This window comes from Sarcophilus harrisii, chromosome 5 (assembly GCF_902635505.1).
Source record: "Sarcophilus harrisii chromosome 5, mSarHar1.11, whole genome shotgun sequence".
NCBI lineage: Eukaryota > Metazoa > Chordata > Mammalia > Dasyuromorphia > Dasyuridae > Sarcophilus > Sarcophilus harrisii.
In genome coordinates, this window is record NC_045430.1 from 94381430 (window position 1) to 94407425 (window position 25996).

Below are 25996 nucleotides of genomic sequence, written 5' to 3' on the forward strand. Positions count from 1 at the left end.
AAGCTAACTCCTGGCTACCTGGCATCCTATATTGCTTGGAGACCAGTTTGGGGACTGAAGTCAAGGTTCTATTTACAAGGGATTAAGAAGTGGACTTCTTAGTGGCCACCTAGCTTCACTCAATCTCTTTGGGTTATAATCCCTGGTGTGACCTGCCTTATTTTAAAATAATAGCATTTTTAGGGTGACTAGTGTCTTCATAAGAAACCCAAAGCTATGACATACCCAAGATCTTCATGGAAACCTTTAATATCAGGGTTCTGTAAACTAAAGGAAAGTATTTGGAGGTTAGGGAGAGGCTGGTTCCCTCACATCATTGATGAGGGTGTCACAGTGTGTGGGCAGCTACATGGGCAGCTTCGATGATATTGTAGGTAGGCGGCTTTTGTGAGCTGTCTCTTTTGGTCGGGGGGATGTTGCTGCGTTGATTGACGATAAAAAGTGGATTAAGCTGGCTCAACACTTCATCACTCACTGAAATATTATCCAGATACTGCTTGAGCAAATTCCTCAGCTTCTCATTGGTTTCCATTAATTGGGCTCGTTTCTTTTGTAGGCTTAATTGTTCCAGCTTTACCTTGTTATACCTTTTCCAGAAATTCTCCAAGGCTGCATAGTTCTTCATTAACTGGGAGTTTGGGGGCAGAGAAGGATAAAAGCAGTGTGAATGCTAAGACCATGGACCAGAATCCTCTCCACCCCTTCTTCCCTGCTGGCCCTCTCTTCCAGTACCTTAGCCAGTTCCAGTGTAGGTTCCTCCTGATCATTTTCCTCCACTTCCTGCAGTTCCTCAGGTGTCAACATTGAGGAATAGAAGGGAAGGACTTTCTCTTCCTCAGTTTCAAATTTCCTACATATTTCAGCAAGTCTGAGGATGAGCTCTCCCTACAAAATAGAGGGAAGTAGCTAGGAATTAAGAAAAGGGGCTAGGGAAATATTTCTGACAATCACAAACATGGAGTAGAAGACTAAAATGTTGGGAGAGGGAGGAATGAGAAAGGCTACGTGGGAAAAAACAAAAAGGGGGGTGGGTGAAGTTGGTTAGGCAGTCCCATTCTGCCCCTACCTTATCAACAATTTTTTTCAGGGCTTTGAGGGCAATGTTACTCTCCCACGTCAGTTTGGCCAGGCTTTCCCGAGCCTCTGTCCGGGCTAGATTCATTTGTTGCTTGAGTTTTAGAAGTTGCTTGTGGACTTGGTCTTTGTCCTCCCGGATATAATGGTTTTGTTCCTCATTCTCACGGGTGTGCACTGAGATTTTACCCCTCAGGATAGCAATGGAGTCCTGGTTAACAGAGTGGATCAAAATCTCAAGAGCTAGAACATCCCTCATTTTATACCTCAAGAAAAACAGGTTAGAGGAGAGAGATCCCAATCTCCAGGCCTTGGAGAATCCCTGATCACAGTTCTGATGACAGAAATGAGAACCAATAACGGGAGTTTGAGGAGACCTATGACTGGTTGTTATTCAGTCATTCGGAAACAACAGATGATACTATCCATAGGAGTTTCTTAGCAAAGATATTGGAGTGGGGGGTTGCCATTTCCTTCTTCAGTGGACCAAGGCAAACACAGTTTAAGTAACTTACCCAGATTTAAGTCTGAGTCCAGACCCAGCATTTTATCCACTGAGCTCCCTAGCTGCCACATAACTATGAACAGGATACCTTATTCAAAAAAAGCTATTCCGTTAAATAAGATAGTTTTAAAAGATGGTAGAAGAGCATTGTTTTGCTTTATTTTTTTTTTAAAGAAGATCTTGTGATGAAACACACCAAAGGACACCAGAGTATTTGGATGAAAGCCAAAGAAGGGAAAAATACAAGTGGTTTCATCATTGCAGTATACTACAGTCTACCTGGGCAGGAAGAAGAATTAATGGCGGGTTTAGGAAAGTGACAGCAAACTTGGCATGGGATATGATACTGTCATAACAGGGAATTTTGGTGACCCAGACATCTTCTAGAGCTCTCTCTGCCTCAAAAGCAGAGCGTCTCATAACTTCCTGAGTTGCCTCAAGGATAATTTCATGCTTCAAAAGGTGGAGGAACCACCAAAGTGGGAAACTTTTTTGAATCTGATTTTCACTAACAGAGGAGCCAGTTGGTGAGGCAGAAATGATAGGAACCTCAAAGGGAAGTAACTTCCATCTTCGAGTTTGTGATAAAGGAAAGGAAAACTGGGTATAGTGTGACTCTCCTTTTCTGAGATAATGACTCATGTCCTAGATTTCGAGCAAGCAGATTTCAGTGGATTCAGAGGAAAGACATGTGGAATTCCATGGACCAAAATGTTTTGGGGTAAGTTAACCTAAAGTCAGGAGCAACAGGAGATTCTCAAGAATGAAATTCTGAAGATACAAATTTTAATGGGCAGGAAACATGGAATTTGTCTGAAGAGTCCAATACAGATACACTGAAAATTCACCAATCAACTTAGATTGTAAAAAGAAATAACCAGAAAAAGTAAGCAAGGCCAGATAAGGAGATGTTAAGAGTGAGTCATGATCCTGAAAAAGTGTCAAAAGTGCTAAAGCTCAGGATCTACTGTGGTTGTTGAGGGAACCCAAGAATAACAAAAGGCCTTTTAAAATTATACTAAACAAAAAAGATTGAAGAAGGAACAGAACTATTGCTTGGGGTAGATATAACAATGACATCTGACAAAAGAGAAAAAGCAGAGCTGCTCAATTATTATTTTGTTTCTGTTTTCTCTGCAAAGGAGTTTGGATCTTTATGCTAGTAATTTTCTATCAAAGAAAGACTATCTTGAGCTGATAAGGAATTAGAAAAGTCTTACTGTCCTTAGTGACTTTAAGTTATTTTACTCAATCCTAAAAGATCCAAAGGTTGAGATTGATTTTTTATTGAAAGATCACAGACAATGGGAAACTAATAGTAAACATCCCAAGTCTGTGAATTGTAAGCCAGTGAACTTGACTCAAAAAACTGAACTTGACAAAAAAATTCTTGAAAAGATAATTTAAAGTGATTGCTGACTATCCTAAAAGGGAAACATTGTTTTTAAAGAGCAAGTATCACCTTATCAGGAACAAGCCATACCAGATTAGCCTAATTTCCTTTTTTTGACAGAATTACTACACTAATGGAGAAAGAAGGATATGGATATAATTTATCCAGATTTCACAAAAGTTTTGATAAAGAGTCTCTCTGCTTTTTTGGGGAAGATAGAGAGATGTGGACTAGAAGATCACACAATCAGATAGACTCAGAAGTTAATGATTGGATTCTAAGGGAAGTGTTAATAGTTCAATATCAATATAGTAGGAAGTCTAGTAGAATATACTTGTCTGGTGCTGTTTAATATTTTTGTAAATGATTTAGGTAAAGGCATTGTAAGATATGCTCATCAAATTTTCAGATGCCAGAAGGAACAATTAATGGATGACAGAAATTTGATTTAAAAAAGAAAATCTTGATAGGCCCAAATAGGGGGTCTTAAGCTAATATATGACTCCCCAAGGTGGAGATAGAGTTCAGGGAATTGGATGGGGAAATATGATGACATTTATTTTTACTAACCACTAACTGAAATTTAACATTTCCTTCTTTACAAATGAAGGAAATAAATAGTATTCTAAGGAAATGATACAAAGTTAAGAACTTTGGGCTGAATCTATTAAGTTGAAGTTCAAGAGAGATAAATATAAAGTTTTACACTTAAATATTTAAAAAAAAAACCCATACACCTAAGATCTAAAAATTATTCTAAAGAAAGGATTTAACTGCAAGCTTGATAGGAGTCAATAGCATAGTGTGGCTATGGAAAAAGCTAATGCAATCTTGGGCTGCATTAGAAGAAGCATAGCTTCTGGGAAAAGAAGTGGTAATCCTGCTATACACAGTCAAGACCTTATCTAGGGTAGTGAGTTCAGTTCTGGACCCCTTGGTTTAAAAGAACATTTATAAACTGGAGAGAGGTCAAGATGAAGGTAAGCCAGGATGGCAAGAGCCTTGGATTTAAGTTATGTGAAAAACTGGGTATGTTCAACCTGGAGAAAAGAGACTTGAGATATGTATGATATCTGTGTTTGTTTTGGGATGGAAGTTGCAAAGGTTACTTGGCAAAGGTCAAAGCTTGGTTGACACCAGAAAAATTGTCCTAACAACAAAACAAATTAATCCCAATGGGGAATAGGTGGCTTTCAGAGTGGTGGGCTTGCTCCTTGGAGATCTCCAAGCAAAGGCTGGGCAACTGCTTTGTGTGTGACTTGGCCTGGATGGTCACTGAGGTCTCTTCCAGATTTCACATTCTTGGGACAACTAGATGGCACAATGGATAGAGTACCTGCCCTAAAGTTAGGAGGTTAAAATCTAACCTCAGTTACTTAAACCCAATTGCCTCATCAAAAGAAAAAAAGGGCACTAACACCTTTTAAATTCTTGGATAGGAACAAGAGGTGTCATATGTACAGACTGGGAATTTCTGGCTAACAGTGCCCACCTGTATTTTCTGCAGTTTTTTCATCTGCATCTCTATCTCTTTGGAGCTCTTTTCATCCTTCACCTTCAAGGACTCAAAGGCCAGCTTCCGATCTTCTGTGGCATCAGTGTAATTCTTGAGTGCTTCCTGGAACCTTCTCCACAGATCTTCCACTGTACTTTCTAACTGCATTCGTAAAAAGTGCTTCTCCTCCAGGTTCTAGGAAGTGGCCCAGAAATAAATAGCACTTCATACAAACTATTAATACTCATTCTCTTCAAGTATTAATTTGACACTTATAAAATACAATATAATACTTGAATTTTGAATTATACAGTATTTCCCCACTTCAGCCTCATTGTAAAGTTGTTCCTTTTTGCAGATTAGAAAATAGAGGCCTAGGAATTTAAGCCACAAAGCTAGAAAGGAAGAAATCCTTCCATAGGAAGGATTGAAACCTTGATCTTCCCTGTTCCAAATCTAGCATTTTATCTAGCAACTCTGCATCCTGCTTCAGGTTTCCTTTATTAGCATTAGTTGCAATTGCCATCATCAGCTATATGAAATTGGATAAATAAACTAATTTTCTGGGCCCTTGGTTTCTCATTTATAAAAGGAGTCTTGAAAAAATTATTTCTAATGATCCATTCTTTTCACAGTTCTAAAATTCTGCTAATGTGATTTACCTTTCCTTTGTCATTCTCATCTTTTCTTCCTGATTTCCATTTTCCTTCAAGTCCTAGCTCAAATCCCACCTTCTACAAGAAGCCTTTCCTTATCTCCCTTAATTCTAGTGATTACTTCCAATTTATGCCATATGTAGCTTTTTTGTACATAGTTAGCAACATATTGTCTGAACTCAGTGATTTTTTTTGGGGCGAGAAAGGGATGTGTTTTATTTTATTTTGTTTTTTGGTTGGGGAAGGTTTAGTTGGTCTTTCTTTGTTCCCCCATGTTTAGTGCAGTGCCTAACAATTAGCAAACACTCAACAAATATTTATGATTGACTACTCCCATTTGTCACCCTACTTCAAGAATAAAGACCTTGAACTTCCCTTTCATCTAATTCTTCTATATAATAAATATATAGTATATTATATACTATGTAGAGGTCCTCAAACTTTTTAAATAGGGGGCCAGTTCACTATCCCTCAGATTGTTGAAGGGCCAGACTATAGTAAAAAACAAAACCTTGTTTTGTGGGCCTTTAAATAAAGAAACTTCATAGCTCTGGGTGAGGGGGATAAACATCCTCAACTGCCACACCTGGCCCACGGGCCATAGTTTGAGGACCCCTGTATATAGCATAGTATATAGTATAATAAATGCCAATGCAAGATTACATATAAGAGCAAAAGCAGAACTGATTATCATTGTGTGGATACTTGAAGAATTTATTCACAGTCTAGGACAAAAGAAGTTGTCTTAGGTAAGCTGCTCTCCTAATTCCTTCCCACTTCCCTGCCTATTCTACCTTATTTTTGAGGTCATCCCACATGCTTTGGAACTCCAACTTAGCTTCATATTCAGCGTCTAGGAAGTTCTGCTCCATGGCCAGGTAAACATCTTGAAGGAAGCGCATCTCTTTCTCATGAAGGTCTACGATCATCTTCCTGTGGGATTTACAGAGAAAAGGAAGGATCAAATGATGCAGAGAGAACCAAAAAGGAGACTTAGGACAAGATTGAGTAACTTTAGACACAAATATAGTTCAGAGAAGTTTCCAAGGGGTCGTTTATTCAACTTTCCTGTCCTTACATACACCAGGTTATTCATTCAAACTAAGAAAATGACTGCCAAACTAAGAAAATAACTGTGCTAGATACTACGAGAGAATAGAAAGATATCCAAGGTAGTCTCTGACCTCAAAGAGTTGTCTAATGGCAGGAATGGCATGTAGGGTTAGGGTTAGTTAATGGCAATATGAGAAAATAGAGTGGGTGCTTCAAGTGCAGAGGCAGAAGTAATAATTTCTGGCTGGAGCATGGCCCAGATTATGGAAGAACTGGCCTTTTAGCTAGACTTTGAGGTCTGGACTTGGGTTTAAATCTAAAAATAGGGAGAGAAGAATCACTTCAATCAGAAGGAGAAACAAGAACAAAGTGTTAAATAATCAGGACTAACTAGAACATAAAGTTCTTGTGAAGGAATGCTGGGAGATAAGGTTGTAAATGTAAATGGGGCCAGATTGCAGATAACCTTGAAAAGCTGGTTTAGTGTTCAGTTAAGCTGCAAGTCTTTTTGGAGGGAAGTAATACAACCTGAGTGTTGCCTTTGGAAGATTAGACTAGTGACCACAAGCAGGATGGAGGTTGGAGGGAGGGAGGCAATCAATAATCTAGGCATGGGATGATGAGGCATGAATAAAAGCTGAGATTTTGTTCATGAAAAGGAAAATACACAATGGAAAACATTGCAAAGGAGTAATTAATAAGTCTTGGTGATTTATTAAATGTGGATTTTGTTGAAGGAGCTAAGGGTTACTAAATTTTAAGTCCTGTAAGAGTATAGCTCTCTTGTGATCCTTTTTAAAAATATCAGTGAAAAGTGGTTCTAGCAAAAGATCAGGGGGATAAAAGTAAAATACTACCAACTGAAGGACAAAACAAATTGTGACACGTAAATGTACTGTGCCTCATCCATTTCCAATATTATCCTACCCTACTTCCAAATCTTTTTGGGGGGTTTATTTTTAGGGATAAACAGTCTAATCAAATCAGTCAATATATTGACATTTTTTGCAGTCGAAAAATATATGACGCATGAAAAAATGCCCTAAGTCATCATTGGTTAGAGAAATGCATATTAAAACAACTCTGAGGTATCATGTCACACCTCTCAGATTGGCTAAGAAGATAGGAAAAGGTAATGATAAATGTTGAAGAGGATGTGGGAAAACTGGAACACTAATGCATTGTTGGTGGAGTTGTGAACTGATTCAGCCATTCTAGAGAACAATTTGGAACTCTGCCCAAAGGGCTATAAAACTGTGTGTACCCTTTGATCTAGCAGTGCCATTACTGGGGTTTTATCCCAAAGAGATCACAAAAGAGAGAAAATGACTTACATGTGTATAAATGTTTGTAGTAGCCCTTTTTGTTGTGACAAAGAATTAGAAATCAACTGAGGAATGGCTGAATTGAATAAGTTATGGTATATAAATGTAATGAAATATTATTGTTCTATAAGAAATGATGAACAGGCTGTTTTCAGAAAAGTCTGAAAAGATTTACATGAACTAATGCTGAGTGAAATGAGCAAAACCAGGCAAATATTGTATATACAGTAACAAGATTATGTGATGATCAACTGTGATGGACCTAGCTCTCTTCAGCAATGTGGTGATTCAAGACAATGCCATCTGCGTATAGAGAGAAAACTATACAGACTGTGGATTGAAGCATAGTATTTTCACCTTTTGTTTGTTTTTTTCTTTCTGGTGGTTTTCCCTTTCATTCTGATTTTTCTTTTACATGACTAGTATGGAAATATGTTTACAATTTTTATTATACAATAACCTATATCAGATTGATTGCTGTGTTGGGGAGGGGAAGTGGTAAGAAAAGGGAGGGAGAAAAAATTTTGGAACTAAAAATCTTAAAAACATGAATGTTGAAAACTATCTTCACATATAATTGAAAAATAAAATGCTGTAAGAGAGAGAGAGAGAGAGAGAGAGAACAGCCAAAATGATGGGGGAGTATGAGAAAGTGGTGCAGCTCATCTCCCCCCACAAATTATTCATATCCTCCCCACAGTGATCAAAGAATACTATATTAAGTAGTGATATCAGAAAAATTAATGAAGAAATTACAACGGGTTATCATTTTAGCCCAAGATCTCAAAATGGACCTACAGGCAAACTACTGGAACAGGGATGGGCTGGAATCCCAGATTCAGTATTCAGAACCCAGAGTTAGGCCAGCAAAGGAAAAGGTCAGCAAAGGGAAGAGGCTCAGATCTAATCTTGGATTCTGCCTTTTATGCAGGTGGTTCAAAGTCTCCCTAGGGGATCACCGATGCTGACTCAGCACCCAGATATCTGACTTAGGCCAGCAGCATGGGAACACAGGAGGCTGATCTTAAATTCAGCCTCCAGCCTAGGTCAGCAGCATGGGGTCTTCCAGAAGGAATCAGAATTATGGATTCAGAATCCAGAACCCCAAACAAGGAATTTAGATTATAGATACATTCTCCAAACATAGATTGTAAAGCAGATAACAGACAATCTCAGAGAGCTACTAACTAGGACAACAATGCTGGGTTGCTGAGAGCAGATTGCTTGGAAGAATGATTAAATATGTATATTATGAAGCCAGTGATGGCCAAAATGTGTACTTTTAACTAGAGAATAACCCCAAAATACCTGGGAGAAAAATCTTAAAGAAAATGTTTGCCTACAAGCTCAATTAGAATTTCCAGAAGAAATGATACAAGAGTTTAAAATGATATTTAAAGTGAAATGAGAACATTTCTTATCCAGATAAGAAATGGGAGCTATGAAGGAGAGACTTAAAATATTAACATTTTGAAAATTTCTACATGTAAAATTTTGTAATTAAAGCTTTTTATTTTCAAAATATATGCATGAAGAAATTGGGAAAACATCTCTTTGTGATATAAGCCCAGTAGTACCCCTGATGGATCAAAGGTGTATGCACAGTTTGATAACTTTTTGTGCCTAGTTCCAAATTGCTGTCCAGAATGGTTGGATGCATTTACAATTCCACCAACAATGTATTAGTGTCCCTGTTTTCCCACATCCCCTCCAACATTCTGCATTATATTTCCCTGTCATTCTAGTCAGTCTTACAGGTATGTAGTGGTATCTCAGAGTTTTCTTAATTCGTATTTCTCTGATCAATAATGATTTGGAGCATCTTTTCATATGGCTAGAAATAGTTTCAATTTCTTCATCTGAAAATTGTCTGTTCATATCCTTTGACCATTTATCAATTGGAGAATGGCTTGATTTTTTTTTATAAATTAGAGTCAATTCTCTATATATTTTGGAAATGAGGCCTTTATCAGAACCTTTGACTGTAAAAATGTTTTCCCAGGTTATTGCTTCCCTTCTAATCTTGTCTGCATTAGTTTTGTTTGTACAAAAACTTTTTAACTTGATATAATCAAAATGTTCTATTTTGTGATCAATAATGATCTTTAGTTCTTCTTTGGTCACAAATTCCTTCCTCCTCTACAGGTCTGAGGGGTCTTCTAATTTATTTATAATCTCATTCAAAGAATTGTTTTAAAATAAATTTCTTTGTGATTTATTATCAGCTCCAATCATTCTGGAGAACAATTTGGAACTATGCCTGAAGGGTTATAAAATTGTACATACCTTTTGATCCAGCAGGGTCACTGGGTCTGTATCCCAAAGAGATCATAAAAGAGGAAAAGGACCCACATGTACAAAAATGTTTGTAGCTGCTCTTTTTGTAGTGGCAAGAAATTTAAAATTGAGTGGCTGCCCATTAGTTTGGGAATGGCTGGATAAGTTATGGCATATGAATATAATGAAATATCATTATTCCATAAGAAATGGTGAGCAGGGGCAGCTAGGTAGTGCAGTGTATAGAGCACTAGCCCTGAAGTCAGGAGGACCTGAGTTCAAATGTGACCTCAGATGCTTAACACTCCCTAGCTGTGTGACCCTGGGCAAGTCACTTAACCCCAATTGCCTCAGCAAAAAAAAAAAAAAACAAAAAAAACAAAGAAACGATGAAAGAAGACTTACATAAATTGATGTTGAATGAGGTGACCAGAACCAAGAGAACACTGTACACAGTAACAACAAGATCATGTGATCAACTGTGATGGAATTGACTCTTTTCAACAATAAGATGATTTAAGACAATTCCAGTAGACTTGGGATGAAAAATGCTATCTGCATCCAGAAAGAGAACTAGACTATAGATTGAAACATAGTATTATCACCTTTTTTTTTTGTTTGTTTGTTTTTTCTTGTGGATTTTTCCCTTTTGGTCTGATTTTTCTTGTACAATATGGCAAATATGGAAAAGTATTTAAGGGGATTGCACAAGTTTAAACTGTCAGATTGCTTGCTGTATTGAGGAAGGGGGAGGTAAGATAAGGAGGGAGAAAAAATGGAACTCAAAATTTTACAAAATTGAATGTAGAGGAAATATGTTTAGAAGAATTACACATATTGGATTACTAGCTATCTTAGGGAGGGGGAAGGGAAGGGAGAGAGAGAAAAACAAGGTTTTGCAGAAATGAATGTTGAAAACTATTTTTGCATGTATTTGGAAAAATAAAATAACTTTTAAAAAAATGAATGTTGAAATCTATTTTTACATGTAATTGGAAAAATTAAATGCTATTAAAATTTTTAAAAATGATTTGTTACCAGCAAATGTTTGATTTGCATACCTATTTTATAAACATATATACACAAGGTCTCACAAAAATTTCTCAAGTGAAAAAGAGTTAGGAGTGGAAAAAATTTAAAAACTTTTGGTTTACAGAATATCTAATTCAAGATGTTCAATAAGCAGTTGGAAATAAGAATCTAGAGGTTAGGAGAGGGATCAGGATTAGATATGTAAATTTGAGGAATAAAATATTCCAAAAGACAGAAGACAAGGTCTTATATCCAAGAACAACTTACCCAGCCAGACTGAGTGCAATTTAGGGGGGGAATGAGGGGGAAAATTAATCTTTAATGAAATAGAAGACTTCTAAGTATTGTATGAAAAGTCTAAAACCGAATAGAAATTTTAAAATGCATATAAGAAATATTAAAAGGTAAATATTAGGAGGAAAAGGTTTTATAAGGATGAATTGTTTGCATTTTAATAGGTCAGGGGAGACAATATGTGTATTTTATTTTTCCAATTACATGTAAAGAGAGTTTTCAACATTCATTTTGATAATTTTTATCCAAATTTTTTCTCTCTCCTTCCCTTAGCTCCCCCTTCCCAAAATAGCAAGCAATCTGATACAGATTATACACGTGCAATCATTTTAAGCATATTTCCATAGTAGTCATGTTTTGAATGTGTGAGAAAAATCAAAACAAAAGGGAAAATTCACGAAAAAGAAATGACAAACAAAACAGAGAGAAAATAGTGTGGTTAGCACCACTTTGAAGTGATGCAGAGTGAAGTAAGCAGAACCAGGAAAACAATTTATATTCTATCAACAACATTGTAAATGAACAACCATGATTACAGAGGAGAGCTGTTTTACAATGCTGCCCCTTTCCTGATGGAGAAGGTATAGACTAGATCTATAGAGTGAGCCGTGTGTTTTTTAACATGGCCATTGAGGGGATTTGTTTTGCTTGGCTATGTATATTTATTGTAGTTTGCCTTCTCCCTCTTCCCCTTCCCCAGTCAGGGGTGAGATGGATGCTTATTAATGGGGGGAGAGATAGGGGAGAAAAGGTATGTTACATTCTATCCCTGTATTATCTCACCTCTTGATCAGAGTTCACTAGCCATTTAGAATTGGTTTTTCCTCCCTATTATTGTCATCAAGGAGAGATGGTTGTTGTTTGTCCTTCATTCTCAAAAAGGACCAATGACATCAGGAGGGTGATGTCACAACTTACAAGTGAATTAGATTTAAGTGAGGCAGAGTTGTGCAAAGTCCTCAACCTCGTTTCCTCCTCCAGAGTCATTGAATAGAAGCTTGGATGATCTGGATTCAAATCTTGCCCCTGACGTCTATTGGCTAAGTTGCTCTGAGCAAGTGACAAACTTTCAATATTCAAAGCAAATCTAAGGCATAAATTGCAAAAGTACAGGGGAATTTCTTTGCCTAACAGTCCCCCATATCAATGAAGTCATAGGGCTGGCCCTCATCCCTCTCCTTTCCACAAACAATGTGATACATCTTGGTCTTATCTATTGAAACAGGTATAGTTAATAGACTTTTTAAAAAAGATAGTAAAAACAAGTATTTGAGGTTTTGGCTATGGGTAAAAAGGAGTTTCCCTTTCAGAGATCCCAAAGAGTAAATACCACAATTCAGCAAAACTGACCATCAGGGAAGTCTGGCATTATCTATAGTGCTCCAGACCCAGTGTCCAAATTCAGCTGGAATATGCTCTGAATCATTTTTCAAAGCTAATTTATGTTTTCAGTTTTAGCATGTCTTGTTTTAAGAAGCTTTGCACTAAAAACAAGTCTACTTATCACATTAATAATCTTTTCTGGCAATTGTTTTTATGTTAGAAATAGGAAAACACAAATGAGGTTATCAATAATTAGATTATGTTTGCTGTATCTTTAAGATATTTGTTATAAAATTTGTATAACTTCTTAATTTTATTTTTAAAAAATATGAGCTAAGAAAAATCAGCCATGAAGACTGTTTTATGAAAAGTGAGAGACCCACAATTTTTTTGTAAAAAATGGGGGGCCCTCATTTCTGTCTAGTTCCCCCATAGTGCTCTACTAGTCTTTCAGTAGTTCTGATTACTCCTTATAATCTCCTTCACTGTGTTATCTTTCTCCTTAGGTTCTGTCCCTGGACAGCAAGATCTGGGCCTGGAGTCCAAAAGATCCAAAAGTTCAAAGCAGATTTGGTCTGGGCCAGAAACTTCTTGTAATTGTGCTGGACCTCCCCAGGTCTCCCACTAACCTATCACAGGCCTGCTTCCCTCCAGCCCCAAACTTCATCCTCCAACCCATCCACCCAGCCCCCTCCCTCAGACTCTACTTTTCTGTTTCAAATTCCTTGGTGAGGGCCTCCAGTTCTTCATTATAGCAGTCCTCCAAGTTGGCAAGTCGGCTTCTCTGAAGAGCCAGGAGCTGATCCACATTGTTCAAGTGGCCCTGTAGGGCATGTGCATACTGGTCTTCAGCCTCAATTAGGTCCTTAGCTAAAGACTGAAGGAGAAATAGCCAGTTATAATCCTGATACCGCCTCACATATATATTGGAGGGAGAGGGAGGAGGCGGGGAGAGTAGAAGGAGGAGGAGATAAAAAAGGGAAAGGAAAAAGAAAGAGAAAGAAAGACAGAGATATATATACACACACAAATCTGCCAGTCAACAAGCATTTATTAAGTGCTTACCAGATACTAATTAGGTATAATATATACTAGGCTACAATTACAATTATTGAAACAATGCTTCCTTACAATGAATCCACCTTCTAATGGGAAGAGAGAATAAGTACATTTAAAAATATGAGTATCATAAATATAAAATTAATAAATCACACACTACCTTGTATTTAATTTGTGCATATAAAGTACATCATGTACAGCAAACATTGTGGACATAAGACACATAAGGCAAATATATATTTTGTATATTGCCAATATTTACATAGTACTTATTAAGATTTGGAAGCATTTACAAAATTATTTCGTTTGATCCTACAATCATCTAAGAGGGATGGATGATAAAGGATTAAACAAGGGAAAATAGCTATGTGAGTGGAGAAGAGTCAGAAAAATGTTATAAAGGTCAAAATGGCAAAATTTGTCGACTGACCGGATATCTATATGGGGTAAGGGAGGAATCTATAATCATGTCAAGATTATAAACTTTAGAGACTAGAAGGATGGTGCAGAAATAGGGAAGTTGGGGAAAGAGAAGGATTTGGTGAGAAAGTTTTAGACATATATTGAGTTCAAGATGTCTCTGGAACATGCAGTTTGAAGTCAATGCTATGACAGTGAAGCTTGAGGAAGAGAATGAATAAATGTATTTAGATGTCAATTGAGTAATGTCATGAAAATCTAAAATAGAGGGAGTATTCAGGAAGAGAGGGTAGCCAACAATGTCCATGTAGTTAATTAGGTCAAGAAGAATTAGTAATGAAAAAAGACCATCTGATTTGGTAAATAAGAGATTACTGGTAAATTTAGAAAGAATAATTTCAGTTGAAATCAAAAAGCCTTCAAAACATCATCTTCCTATATGATAATGTTTTTTCAGATTTCCCCAGCTCCTAGTGTACTTCCTCCCAAATTACATTATGTTCAACTACTTCCCATTTTTTTCATATTTATTCTCTGTATTTACTCTGGATATACTTATAGATGTATCTGACTCACCTGCATGCAGGGATTATTTCATTCTTTATATTTGTATACTTAACCTACTTAGAAAATAGGAAGTGCTTAATAAATACCTATTGATTAATTGGTTTCCAGTTTTTCTTACCCATAGTTGTGGCATCCAAGGAAAATGTGGATGTGGACCCACTGTGATGTGGACCTCAAGAAATCTCTTTGCCTGGTAGATTTGGTGTGAATGGGGGTTCTCTCCAAATGAAGGCTCTATACCTTGAGTATAAAAATGCTTGGCAGCTTTGCTGAGCAACTGAGAATCTTACTCACAAAGACTGCCTTAACTAAAGCATAGTCCTGAGGTCTTTCTTCAGGTGTTCTCAGGTGGTCAGGAGGACCCTATGTCCTGTCCATAGTCCAGAGACTATGTCTCCGTGTTGCACCTGAGGCACAAATTGGTTCTATTTGTGGGGGGAAATCTGGAAAATTTTAAATATATTGATCTGCTCTTCCCAGAATCCTCCCTTTCTATTATTTCTTTTATAAAAACTCTCACTATTCAGAATTTGGTGTCATCAGGTTGAGTTTCTTAATTAGATTTTCAGGGATTAGATTCGGTTGCCTTGGTTTATTTAATTGAGGGGGTTTGAGTCATCTTGATTCTTTCCACGTTGTTTATCTATAACAAATGTTAGTTTAACTTCTGCCATATAAGAAGCTAAAGGCTATGCATTTTTTCTTTGAACTTTTACTCCTCAGTTCAACTCTTCACACTCATATCTCTTGCTTCCTTGTCTTAGTCCTAATAATGATTTGCCAAACCTTAGCCCTCTTGAGATTTTTTGCAAGGCAATTTTTTTACACCTCTCTAATTAACTGCTATCCCATTCACCACAATAGCTATTCCAAACCTTTCCACTGATCCTCAAATTTTCCCTGGCATCCCCTTCCTCCATCCTCTTGGCTGAATATTTCAATTCATAATTCACCAAAAAAGAAAACCCCACAAAAGTCATTTGTTAAAAACTCCCTCTTTTTTTCTTCTCTTATTTCAACCATCTTCCCCTATTATCTCCTCATTCAATTGATATTTCATAAGAAGAAGACCCACTGATGCCCATCAATTGGAGAATGGCTGAATAAATTGTGGTATATGACTATTATGGAATATTATTGTTCTCTAAGAAATGACCAGTAGGATGATTTCAGAAAGGCCTGGAGAGACTTACATGAACTGATGCTGAGTGAAATGAGCAGAACCAGGAGATCATTATATACTTTAACAACAATACTGTATGATAATCAGTTCTGATGGACCTGACCATCTTCAGCAATGAGATGGACCAAATCAGTTCCAATGGAGCAGTAATGAACTGAACCAGCTACACCCAGTGAAAGAACTCTGGGAGATGACTAAGAACCATTACATTGAATTCCCAATCCCTATATTTTTGTCTGCCTGCATTTTTTATTTCCTTCACAGGCTAATTGTACACTATTTAACAGTCTGATCCTTTTTGTACAGTAAAATAACAGTTTGGACATGTATACATATATCGTATTTAATTTATACTTTAACATATTTAACATGTATTGGTCATCCTGCCATCTAGGGGAGGGGGTGGGGGGAAGGAGGGGAAAAATTGCAACAAAAGGTTTGGCAATTGTCAATGCTATAAAATACCCATGCATATATAACATGTAAATAAAAAGCTATTAATTAAAAAGAAGAAGAAGAAGAAGAAGAAGAAGGCCTACTCACTCCATCCTACCCCTAATCCTCCTTACTGTCTCTTACTTTGCGTCTTCCCCCTTTCCCATTCTACAGGCTCCTTCCATGCTGGCTACAAACATGAGCTATTGTTCTATCCCTTCTCAGCCAAACACCTTGAGAAAGCTGTACACACTAGGGAACATTCAGTTCCTCTCTTTTCATTTATTTTTCTAAACTTTCGGCAATCTAGCTTCTGATCTTATCATTCAAAAGAAACTGCTTTCTCCAAAGTTACCGATGATCCCTTAAGTGCCACAACTAATGGTCTTTTATAAATATTCATCCTTCTTGATGTCTCAGCAACAGTTAAGTTGTTGTTCACCCTTTCCTTCTAGCTACTGTCTTATCTCTAGGTTTTCAGGTCACTCTTTTCTTCCAATTTTCCTCATATTTATTTGATAATTTTCTTAAACTCTTTTGCTAGTTCTTCATTTATGTCTTTCCCATTAATTGTGGGTTTAAGATTCTGTCCTAGTCCCTTTTCTCTTTTTTCCTCTATACTTGGAGATCACTTGAAGTTCTCATATAAGCTCTGATAGCTTATTTATGAAGAATATTGCAAGATCTTTATATCTAGTGCTTACTTCTCTCCTGAGTTCTAATTCTATATCACCAATTGCCTTTTGGACATCCAAGTAGGAGTCCAATAAGTATCTCAAACTAAACTTTCCAAAATATAATTTATTGTCTTTTCTTCTAAACTCTCTATCTCTTCCCAACTTTTCTATTATTATCAAAGATGCCCCTTCCAGTTACTGAGATTCCCAACCTCTGTTTGATATCTAACATTTTACTCAAACTCACTCCATATATTCAGTCTGTTGCCAATTCTTATCTTTTTAATTTCATAACATCTCTCATTTATTTCTCCTCTCTACTACCCCTCTACAGGATTCTTATTACCTTTTTGACATGAATTACTATAAGACCTTTCTGGTTGGTCTCCCTGCATTGTTTTTCTCCAATCCAATTTATCATCCACTTATCAAAGTGATTTTCTTAAATCACAAGTCTGACCATACGACTCCATCTTCACCTCTATTCAGTAAAGTCCAGTGGTTCCCTATTACCTCCAGAAACATATTTTTATATTTATACTTTATATATCTTATACATAATATATATTTTATCAAATATAAAATCCCCTACATGACTTTTAAGACCTTTAACAACCTCATCCAATCTTCCACCTCAAAAGTTTTCACCCAAGTTAATACTGGAATTAGGCCCATGATTACCTAATACACTTTCAGCCTGAGTGAAATAAAGAAAACTAGTCTCCTCAATAAAACAAAAGACAAAGAAACAGAGATCATAATTCATATTTTAAATATTTCAGCAGAAACAGAGCTTACTTTGATCACACTATCTTTGCAATCCACCACTCTTTCAAATGTTTGACTAAGAATCTCGATATCTTTCTGGAGTTCTTTGGCCTTGACTTCTCTCAGAACGGTTCTCCACTGTGTATTGATTTTATTAAGGTTCAAGGCACTATTTCGTTCCTCCTTGGCCAACTTGTCCTGTGAAGAGGAAACAGATATTGAACATTCAATGTAGGCATGTCACAGGCAGAGAACTGCAAAACAAAATAAGCTTATATCTACTTGCTATGGGTTCAGGAGTTCTTGTCCATCAAGGAAATACTTTTATGGGGTGGGACTTGCCTGATAACAGTAAAGCAGAGAACAAAGGTGAAACCTGAAGCTTAAACTACCTGTGGCATTTGAGCAAGATATTTCAGTTCTCTAAATCTCCCTTTTCTTAATCTAATTGTCAATAGTCAATGTTTATTAAACTTTTACTTGTGTGCTAGGCACCATACTAAGAAGCTAGAGACACAAATATAAAAAAAAAAATCTAGGGAAAAAATTTTCCCTAGAAATCCTTTCTAGTGAAGGAAAGGCAAAACACAAAAGAAAACTGAAAAGGGGGTGGGGAGTGGAAAAGGACCTTGACAAAATGGTGTGCATGAAAATTTAGACAATTCCCAAAGTAGTACAGCCAAGTGAAAAATGAGATTTAACTGTAAATTGGATTGATAAGAGAGAAGTCCCAATCAATTTGATTATCAGGCATGAATATCTGTTGGACATCTTTCCATGGAGTCTGTGACCATGTCCAGAGGTGCCTTGTGAGATAATACTGGTTGTATCCTAACTGGTTTCCAGTGATTAGGGGTATTTCTAACATGATCTGGTTAGCCTCTTGAGGAAGAGGCACTTTAACCACAGAACTGTCCCTCCCACCCTCTGCTGGCTTATTAAAAGTGAAAGGTCAAAGGGGCAGCTAGGTGGTATAGTGGATAGAGCATCAGCCCTGAAGACAGGAGGCCCTGAGTTCAGATCTGGCATAAGACACTTAACACTTCCTAGCTCTGTGACCCTGAGCAAGTCACTTAAACCCAATTGCCTCAGCAAAAAAAAAAAAAAAAAAAAAAAAAAAGTGAAAGGTCAGGCCACTAATCTTTTTTGTATCTGTTTACCCACAGTTCTAATCCACTCAACAAGAGAGAAGTGTTTCTGACTCAAAAGAGTCAGAGAGAAATATTTCTAACTGAAATGGTTATAGATGGGACAGTGATAAAATTATGGCAGAAGTACATGGCAAAAACAGACCTGTACTACTAAAAAGCAGAGTTCATAGAAAATACCTGAACCTTAATATTGTGAGAAAAAAAAAAAAAAGATTCCAAAGTAAGAGAGGGAAGGGGGGAGGAAGGAAGGAAGAAAACGAAAATTTATTAAGTACCCACTATGTGTCCGATACTGTGCTAAGTATTTCACAAATATTTCATTTGGATCACTGCAACTTATCACTAGGTGACCAAGTGGGATTTGTGAATGCAGGACTGGTTCAATATCAGGAAAACTATCAGCATAATTGACCATGTTAATAAGAAAATTAACAGAAATCATACAATTATCTCCATAGATGCAAAAAAAGCATTTGACAAAATACAAAATCCATTCCTCAATAATACTAGGGAACATAGGATAAACGGAGTACTTCTTAAAATGATAAATAGAATCTATCTAAAACCGTCAGTGAGCATGATATGTAATGGGGATGAACTAGAAGCATTCTCAGTAAGATCTGGGGTGAAACAAGGTTGCCCATTACCATCTCTATATTCAACATTGTACTAGAGATGTTAGCTTTAGTATTAAAAAAAGAAAAAGAAATTGAAGGAATTGGAGTAGGTAATGAAGAAATAAAATTATCACTCTTTGCAGATTATATGATGGTATAATTAGAGAATCCTACAGAATTAACTTAAAAATTACTAGAAACAATTAACAATTAATTAGCAAAATTGTAGGATATAAAATAAACCTATATGAATCATTGACATTTCTATATATTATCAACAAAGCCCAGCAACAAAGGATAGGAGGAGAAATTCCATTTAAAATAACTGTTGACAATATAAACTATTTGGGAAACTATCTCCCAAGACAAAGCCAGGTACTATATGAACACAATCACAAAACATTTTTCACACAAATAGTTAGATCTAAACAATTAGAAGAATATGAAATTGCTCATGGGTAGGATGAATAATAAAAATGATAATTCCACCTAAATTAATCTACCTATTTGGTGCCCTACCAATCAAACTACCAAAAAATTAGAGAGTTAGAAAAAATAACAAAAATTCAACTGGAAGAATGAAATGTCAAGATTATCAAGGAAATTAATGAAAAAAAATGCAAAGGAAAGTAACGAAGCCATACCAGACTTAAAACTATATTATATTATAAATTATCACCAAAACCTGGCTAAGATACTGGCTAAGAAATATAGTAGTGGATCAGTGGAATAGGTTAGGTTCAGAAGACACAATAGTCAATGATTATAATAACCTAGTGTTTGATGAACCCAAATTCCCTAGTTTCTGGGATATTTGATTTGATAAATAAAATCAAATTTGATTTTATTTGATAAAAATTGCTGGGAAAATTGGAAAATAGTATGGCAGAAACCAGGCACTGACCGAGATCTAATAACTTAAACCAAAATAGGATCAAAATGAGTTCAGAATTTATATATAAAGGATGATAATATGAGAAAATTAGTAGAACAAGAGATAGTCTACCTGTCAGATCTGTGGGGAAGAGAGGAATTTATGGCTAAAAAACAACTAAAGAACATTATAAAATGCAAAATGGATAATTTTGGTTACATTAAATTTAAAAAGATTTTGTACAAATAAAGCCAATGAAGCCAAGATTATTAGGAAAGCAGAAAACTAGGGAAAATTTTTTACAGCCTTTATTTCTGACAAAGGCCTCATTTCTAAGATATCTAGAGAATGGACTCAAATTTATAAAAGTATGAGTCATTCCTGTTTTGGTCATGTATACTTATTGTGTATCTAAGTTATATTTTGATATATTTAATATCTACTGGCCATCCTGCCATCTGGGGAAGGGGGTGGGGGGTAAGAGGTCAAAAATTGGAACAAGAGGTTTGGCATTTGTTAATGCTGTAAAGTTACCCATACATATAACCTGAAAATAAAATAAATGACAAAAAAAAAAAAAAAAAAAAGTATGAGTCATTCCTTAATTGATAAATGGTCAAAGAATATGAACAATTTTAAATGAAGAAATTAAAGTCATGTCTAGTCATATGAAAAAAAAAATGCTTTAAATCACTATTGATTAAAGAAATGCACATTAAGACAATTCTGAGGTACCACCCCACAGTTTTAGATAGAATGCTATCCAGGTTCTTTCTTTATTGGTGGCCTTTAAGTAGTCCAGTTATTTTTAAGTAGTCTCTTCTGGATCTATTTCCCAGGTTAGCTGTTTTTCTAATGAGGTATTTTATATTTTCTTCCATTTTTTCATTCTTTTTTGTTTGTTTGACTTATTCTTGATGTCTTATAGTCATTAGTCATTAGCTTCCACTTGCTTGGTTCTAGTTTTTAATGTATGATTTTTCTTCCATTAGCTTTTGTGTTTCTTTTTCCATTTAACTAATTCTACTTTTCAAGGTGGTGTTTTCTTTAGTGTAATTTTTTTTTTGCATATGGCCAATTGTGTTTTTTAAGAAGTCAATTTATTCAATGAATCTTTTTTGCATTTGGCCAACTGGATTTTTTAAGGAATTGTTTTCTTCAATTTTTGTTCTCATTTTTCCAATCTGTTGACTATCTCCTACATACCTCTCTTTCCCAATTTTTCTTATATCTCTCTTATTTGCCTTATAAATCCTTTATGAGCACTTCCAAGAACCGTCTTTGAGCTTAAGACCAATTCCTATCACCCTTTGAGATTTCCCATGTGGGTATTTTGTCCTCTTCTGAATAGGTGTTTTGGTCTTTCCTGTCTCTATAATAACTTTCTAAGATTAAAGTTCTTTTCTGTTTCTTGCTCATTTTATTTTTTTTTCCTATTTTGTGACTTTCCCAAGCTTCGGGCTTTGAGTCTTGGCTTTGAAATCAGGGCCATCATGTGTTTGATGTCTTGCACATAACACAGAGTAGCCCTACTTGCTTTCTCCAGGCAACAGCCTGGTTTCCTGGCCTGGCAATTTACCTTGCATTGAGATTGGAAACTGCCTCACTGATGTGCTCTGCTACTGAGCCAAGAGTGAGGATTACAATTGCTTCTCTGATGTGATTTAAGACCCTCTCACTGACTTTCTTGGATACTGTTTGAGCTAAGCTGAACATCCCTTTCACCTCAGTGAGAATGACCTTTCTTGAAGTCCTTCCAATTTATCTTGAGCTGAAGAGTGGTTTCATTCTGTCAGACCCTGTTCAGAGACTCAAGCAGCGTCCTGGCTTCACTCTGGCATCTTGGCTGTGCCCCCCGAGCTCCCTTCTTATTTTTCTCTCAATCTCTCTTATTTGCTTTCTAAGCCTTTTTTAATTCTTCTATAAATTTTCTCTGGGCAAGAAATAGAAGCAGCTTTTTTTTTTTTTTTTTAATTTCATCGTTCTCCTCTGAAGATGAACCTGGGTCCTTAAGTTTCTATAATTGGGTTCTTCTTTGACAATTCATATTTTTTTAATGAGAAGTATTAGAGTTAGCACTTCTAATTGTGAGGTAAGGGGATAGTGCTTCTAGCTTTACTTCAGCTCTCCCCTCTGACCTGGAATCTTAAACTAAAAGCTCCATTGCCAGCAGAGTTCCTGCCCCACTTTTGCCCTCACTGAGTATGCTAATTCCTTCTTGTTCAGGGCCCCATCTCAGCCACACAGCTGGGCTTGATTAGGAAATCAGCAAAAGTTCCCTCATTCTTCTGGAATTTAGATCCCCATTTTGCGGGACTCAGATTCCCAATCCCTACACTGTCTGAAAGGTGAAAGTTTCTGTGGTTGGGGCTAAGGTTCCAGCCAACCCAGCCAGCTCAGGGTCCCCAGTTGCTGTTTCTTCAGGGATAGCCTGGAGGTGTTTGCATCTCACAAAGGTTAATCCCAGGGCTGGGGTCTTTTCTTAGGTCTTCTTGGGTTGTCCCAGGACAATCCCTGTTTTGCTCCAAGTCTTCTTTGTGTTTCACCAGTCTATGTTCACTTTAAGGCACAAATGTGTTCTGTTTATGGGGGAAATCTGAAGAACTTAAAATTTACTGCCATCTTCCCTGAATCCTCCTTCTGATCCAGCCATTCCATAGAGCAATTTGAAACTATGCCCAAAGGGCTATCAAACTGTGTATATCCTTTAATCCAGCAGTGTCACTATTGAGTCTGTATCCCAAAGAGATAACAAAAAAGAGAAAATGCACCCACATGTGCAAAAATGTTTTATAGCAGCCCTTTTTGTTCTAGCAAAGAGCTGAAAATTAAGTGGATGCCCATCAGTTGGGGAATGGCTAAATAAATTATAGTAAATGATGGTAATGGAATATTTTTGTTCTATAAGAAATGATGAGCAGGCTGATTTTAGAAAGGTCTGGAAAGACTTACATAAGCTGATGTTGAGTGAAGTGAGCAGAACCAGGAGAACACAGATTATGTGATGAGCAACTGTGAAGGACTTGGCTCTTCTCAATCATGCAGTGATTCAAGGCATTCCAATAGACTTGGAATGGGAAATGCCTTCCACATTCAGAGAGAAAACTATGGAGACTGAATGAAAAGTGAACTATGAAAGCCTAGTATTTTCACTTTTTTTCTTTCTCATGGTTTTTGTTTCTCTTTTAGTGTGATTTTTCTTGCACAACATTGCAAATATAGAAATACTTAAAAGGATTGCACATATTTAACAAGAGCAGCTTGCTTGCTGTCTTGGGGTTGGGGTTGGCAAGGGAGAGTGAGAAAAATTTAAAACACAAAGTTTTACAAAAATGAATGTTGAAAACTATTTTTACATGTATTTGGAATAATAAAATATGATTGGAGAAAAGTAAACATCTCATTTGATAAGAGGGGAGTTCATGAACAATTCTTTTTAACCCTAACTTCTGGTGAAGACAGGAAATTTTGCCATTCCTGATATGATACAGTGAATTATTTGGGCAGTGTAGGTCCAAAAGAAAAGGCATTGCTCATTCAACATCCACAAAGTGATTTTGCTTTTCAGGGGGATCCAAGCCCTCACTATAAATCTTTGAGGGACTAGTCAGGATCCTGTGGGAATGTGTGGAATAGAGAGATAAGGTGAAGAACTTACAGGAATGTATGAATTCTTTTTCTGTATTTTATTTTCATTATTTCTGTGTTTCCCCTATGACCTGTATAATATGTACAGGCCCATATTTACTTGAGCCTTGGCCAGCTAAAATTAGCTGGACCACTATCTGCTTGATTAAGCCTGAAGGTCTGATTTTCTGTTTCCTAGAAATCAGGACATTTTGGAAAAACAGAAACCTTCCATTCCAGTCTCCCCAAATAGCAACAACCAATTATATGTGTCCCCCTCCCCCTCTCAATGCTCTCTTACTTGTGATGTAATCTCTTGTATAAAAACTATATATCTTTACTACTTTTTAGTCCTCCTACTGCGAGCTTTTTCTTTTTTATCTCGTAATGGGACAGCTCATCCTCCGGAGATTTTCAATAAACAATAAACAATTTTTCTGCTTTTTTTACTGAATGATCTCTGAGTAGTCATTTTAGATAAGAGTCTTCTACATCCCTCACAGGAATATTATAACAATGGTAACTATGAGCTCAGTTATGCCCAAGAAGAACTACTTGGATATGATTTTTATTCATGACTTACTGGGAATCCTTTGCATCTTCATGTTTTTGTGAGGTGAAATAAAAATTGCTTCATACTGATGTCAATATGCAACTTTGAGAGCTTGGAGCTAGGGACCCGTTACTCACATAGGTGGAAATCTAAATGTGTATGTTTGGAGATTTTCTGGGAAGAGATATTGATCTTTTAGGGTTGGCCTTCTTGTGCCCTGGGTTTGGAGGCTGGGGGTAGCTACGTCATGAGTTACATATGAAATAAAGATGTTGAACTATATGATCTCCAAGTATCCTAACAGTCTCTAAAGAGAGACTCGATGCCCTCTGTTTTTGGAGAAGCAAGGAGTTAGAATGGTGTGCCTAAGGCTAGAAGAATTAAGGGATGATATTGTTAAAGGCAGCTAGATGTTGAAGAGAATAGACTCCTGGCCTTGGAATCAATAAGACTCATCTTCCAGATTTCAAATCCAGCCTCAGGCACTTACTAGCAGTGTCACCCTGGGTAGTCATTTAATTCAACTTGCCTCAGTTTTCTCCCCTGTAAAATGACTTGGAGAAGAAAATAGAAAATCACTCCAGTATCTTTGCCAATAAAACCTCAAAAGGGGTCACAAAGAGTCAGACATGGTTGGAAAAGTGATAAAGAGTTCATCTCCACTGAGGGACAATTTAGATTCCTCAGCTTTTTATGAAGTGAACTCGGACTTCTAGCAGCACAGACTCCTCATTTGATAGTGGGGCTGGGATCTGCATTAACAAATTCTAAGTTATTCCCATCCTTAATCCTCCCTTCTCCCCAGGAGTTAATGTAGCTATCTTTTCAACATCGCCATCTACCTGAAGCCACCTAGCTCAGAGGAGAGCTTGGCTTCTAGTACTCCAAATTCAGAGCTCTCTCCTTTGTAACCCAGCATTAGTATACCAATTACACACAATGACTCAGCTACAGCGATGGGGACCCCCGCTCCCGGGATGGGTCAGGGTCGTAGCGGCTAGCAGGAGGACCCTCTTACCTTTAAGAACTGATTCAGGAGCCTCTCCTTCTTCCTGAGCTGCTCCTCCTCTGCCAATAACTTATGCTGAAGCATCAGCAACCTCTCCTCTTCCGTCTTAGGACCTTTTCTGCCCCTTTTCGGCATGGCTGCCCTTGCGACCCGCTCAGCTGCCCGAGAGAACTAGAAATGGGGTGCAACGGGAGACCCTCCAAATAGGAGTAGCTAGGACTCTAGCATGGGGAGGGGGACGGGGGCAGAGAAAGCTGATCTGCAGCTTGGCGAGGATCTTGGCCACCCCAAACCCACAGAAACTAAGATTCCAGGTAGCGTCTCCGTCTCCTAGCAACGGTCCGGCTCGCCGACTCGGCGGCTTCCAGAGGGATGGATCGGGAGAGAATTGGCCTTCCTAGGGAGGGAGAGGATACATTTCAGTCTCTCAGTACCTGCCTCTCCTCCCCTCTCTACTCTTTCGTATTCAAACATTTTCCTTCAGATCACCATTCCCCTAGATGAATCCTTTCCCTTCCCACTCTCTGACCCCTTTCCCCACCCCTCAAAGCCCAGTTCCCAGGTAGACTGCGATCTAGCATTTAGAATACCGAGTGGTTGGAATGCAGGCTGCCAGAAAGAGAGTAAGC

General features: G+C 37.2%; 1 protein-coding gene across 1 annotated transcript; it reads right to left on the reverse strand.

Moving 5' to 3' along the window:
• On the reverse strand, positions 1-25937 carry CCDC65 (coiled-coil domain containing 65). Its single transcript, XM_003772442.2, has 8 exons — positions 25377-25937; positions 17567-17734; positions 13135-13304; positions 5918-6056; positions 4465-4662; positions 1067-1285; positions 733-885; positions 1-628 (listed from the first exon to the last, which is right to left on the reverse strand). The coding sequence occupies exons 1-8, from the start codon at positions 25500-25502 to the stop codon at positions 329-331; spliced, it is 1473 nt and encodes a 490-aa protein (XP_003772490.1). The 5' UTR covers positions 25503-25937; the 3' UTR covers positions 1-328.
• Between the last annotated feature and the right edge of the window lie 59 nt (positions 25938-25996).

Coding starts and splice junctions, on each gene's coding strand:
- CCDC65 (XM_003772442.2), bottom strand. CDS start 25,502: ATGCCGAAAAGGGGCAGAAAAGGTCCTAAGACGGAAGAGGAGAGGTTG. Junction 13,305..17,566: donor GCAAAGATAGTGTGATCAAA/GTAAGCTCTGTT, acceptor TTTCTCCTTCAG/TCTTTAGCTAAGGACCTAAT. Junction 4,663..5,917: donor GGGATGACCTCAAAAATAAG/GTAGAATAGGCA, acceptor GCCACTTCCTAG/AACCTGGAGGAGAAGCACTT.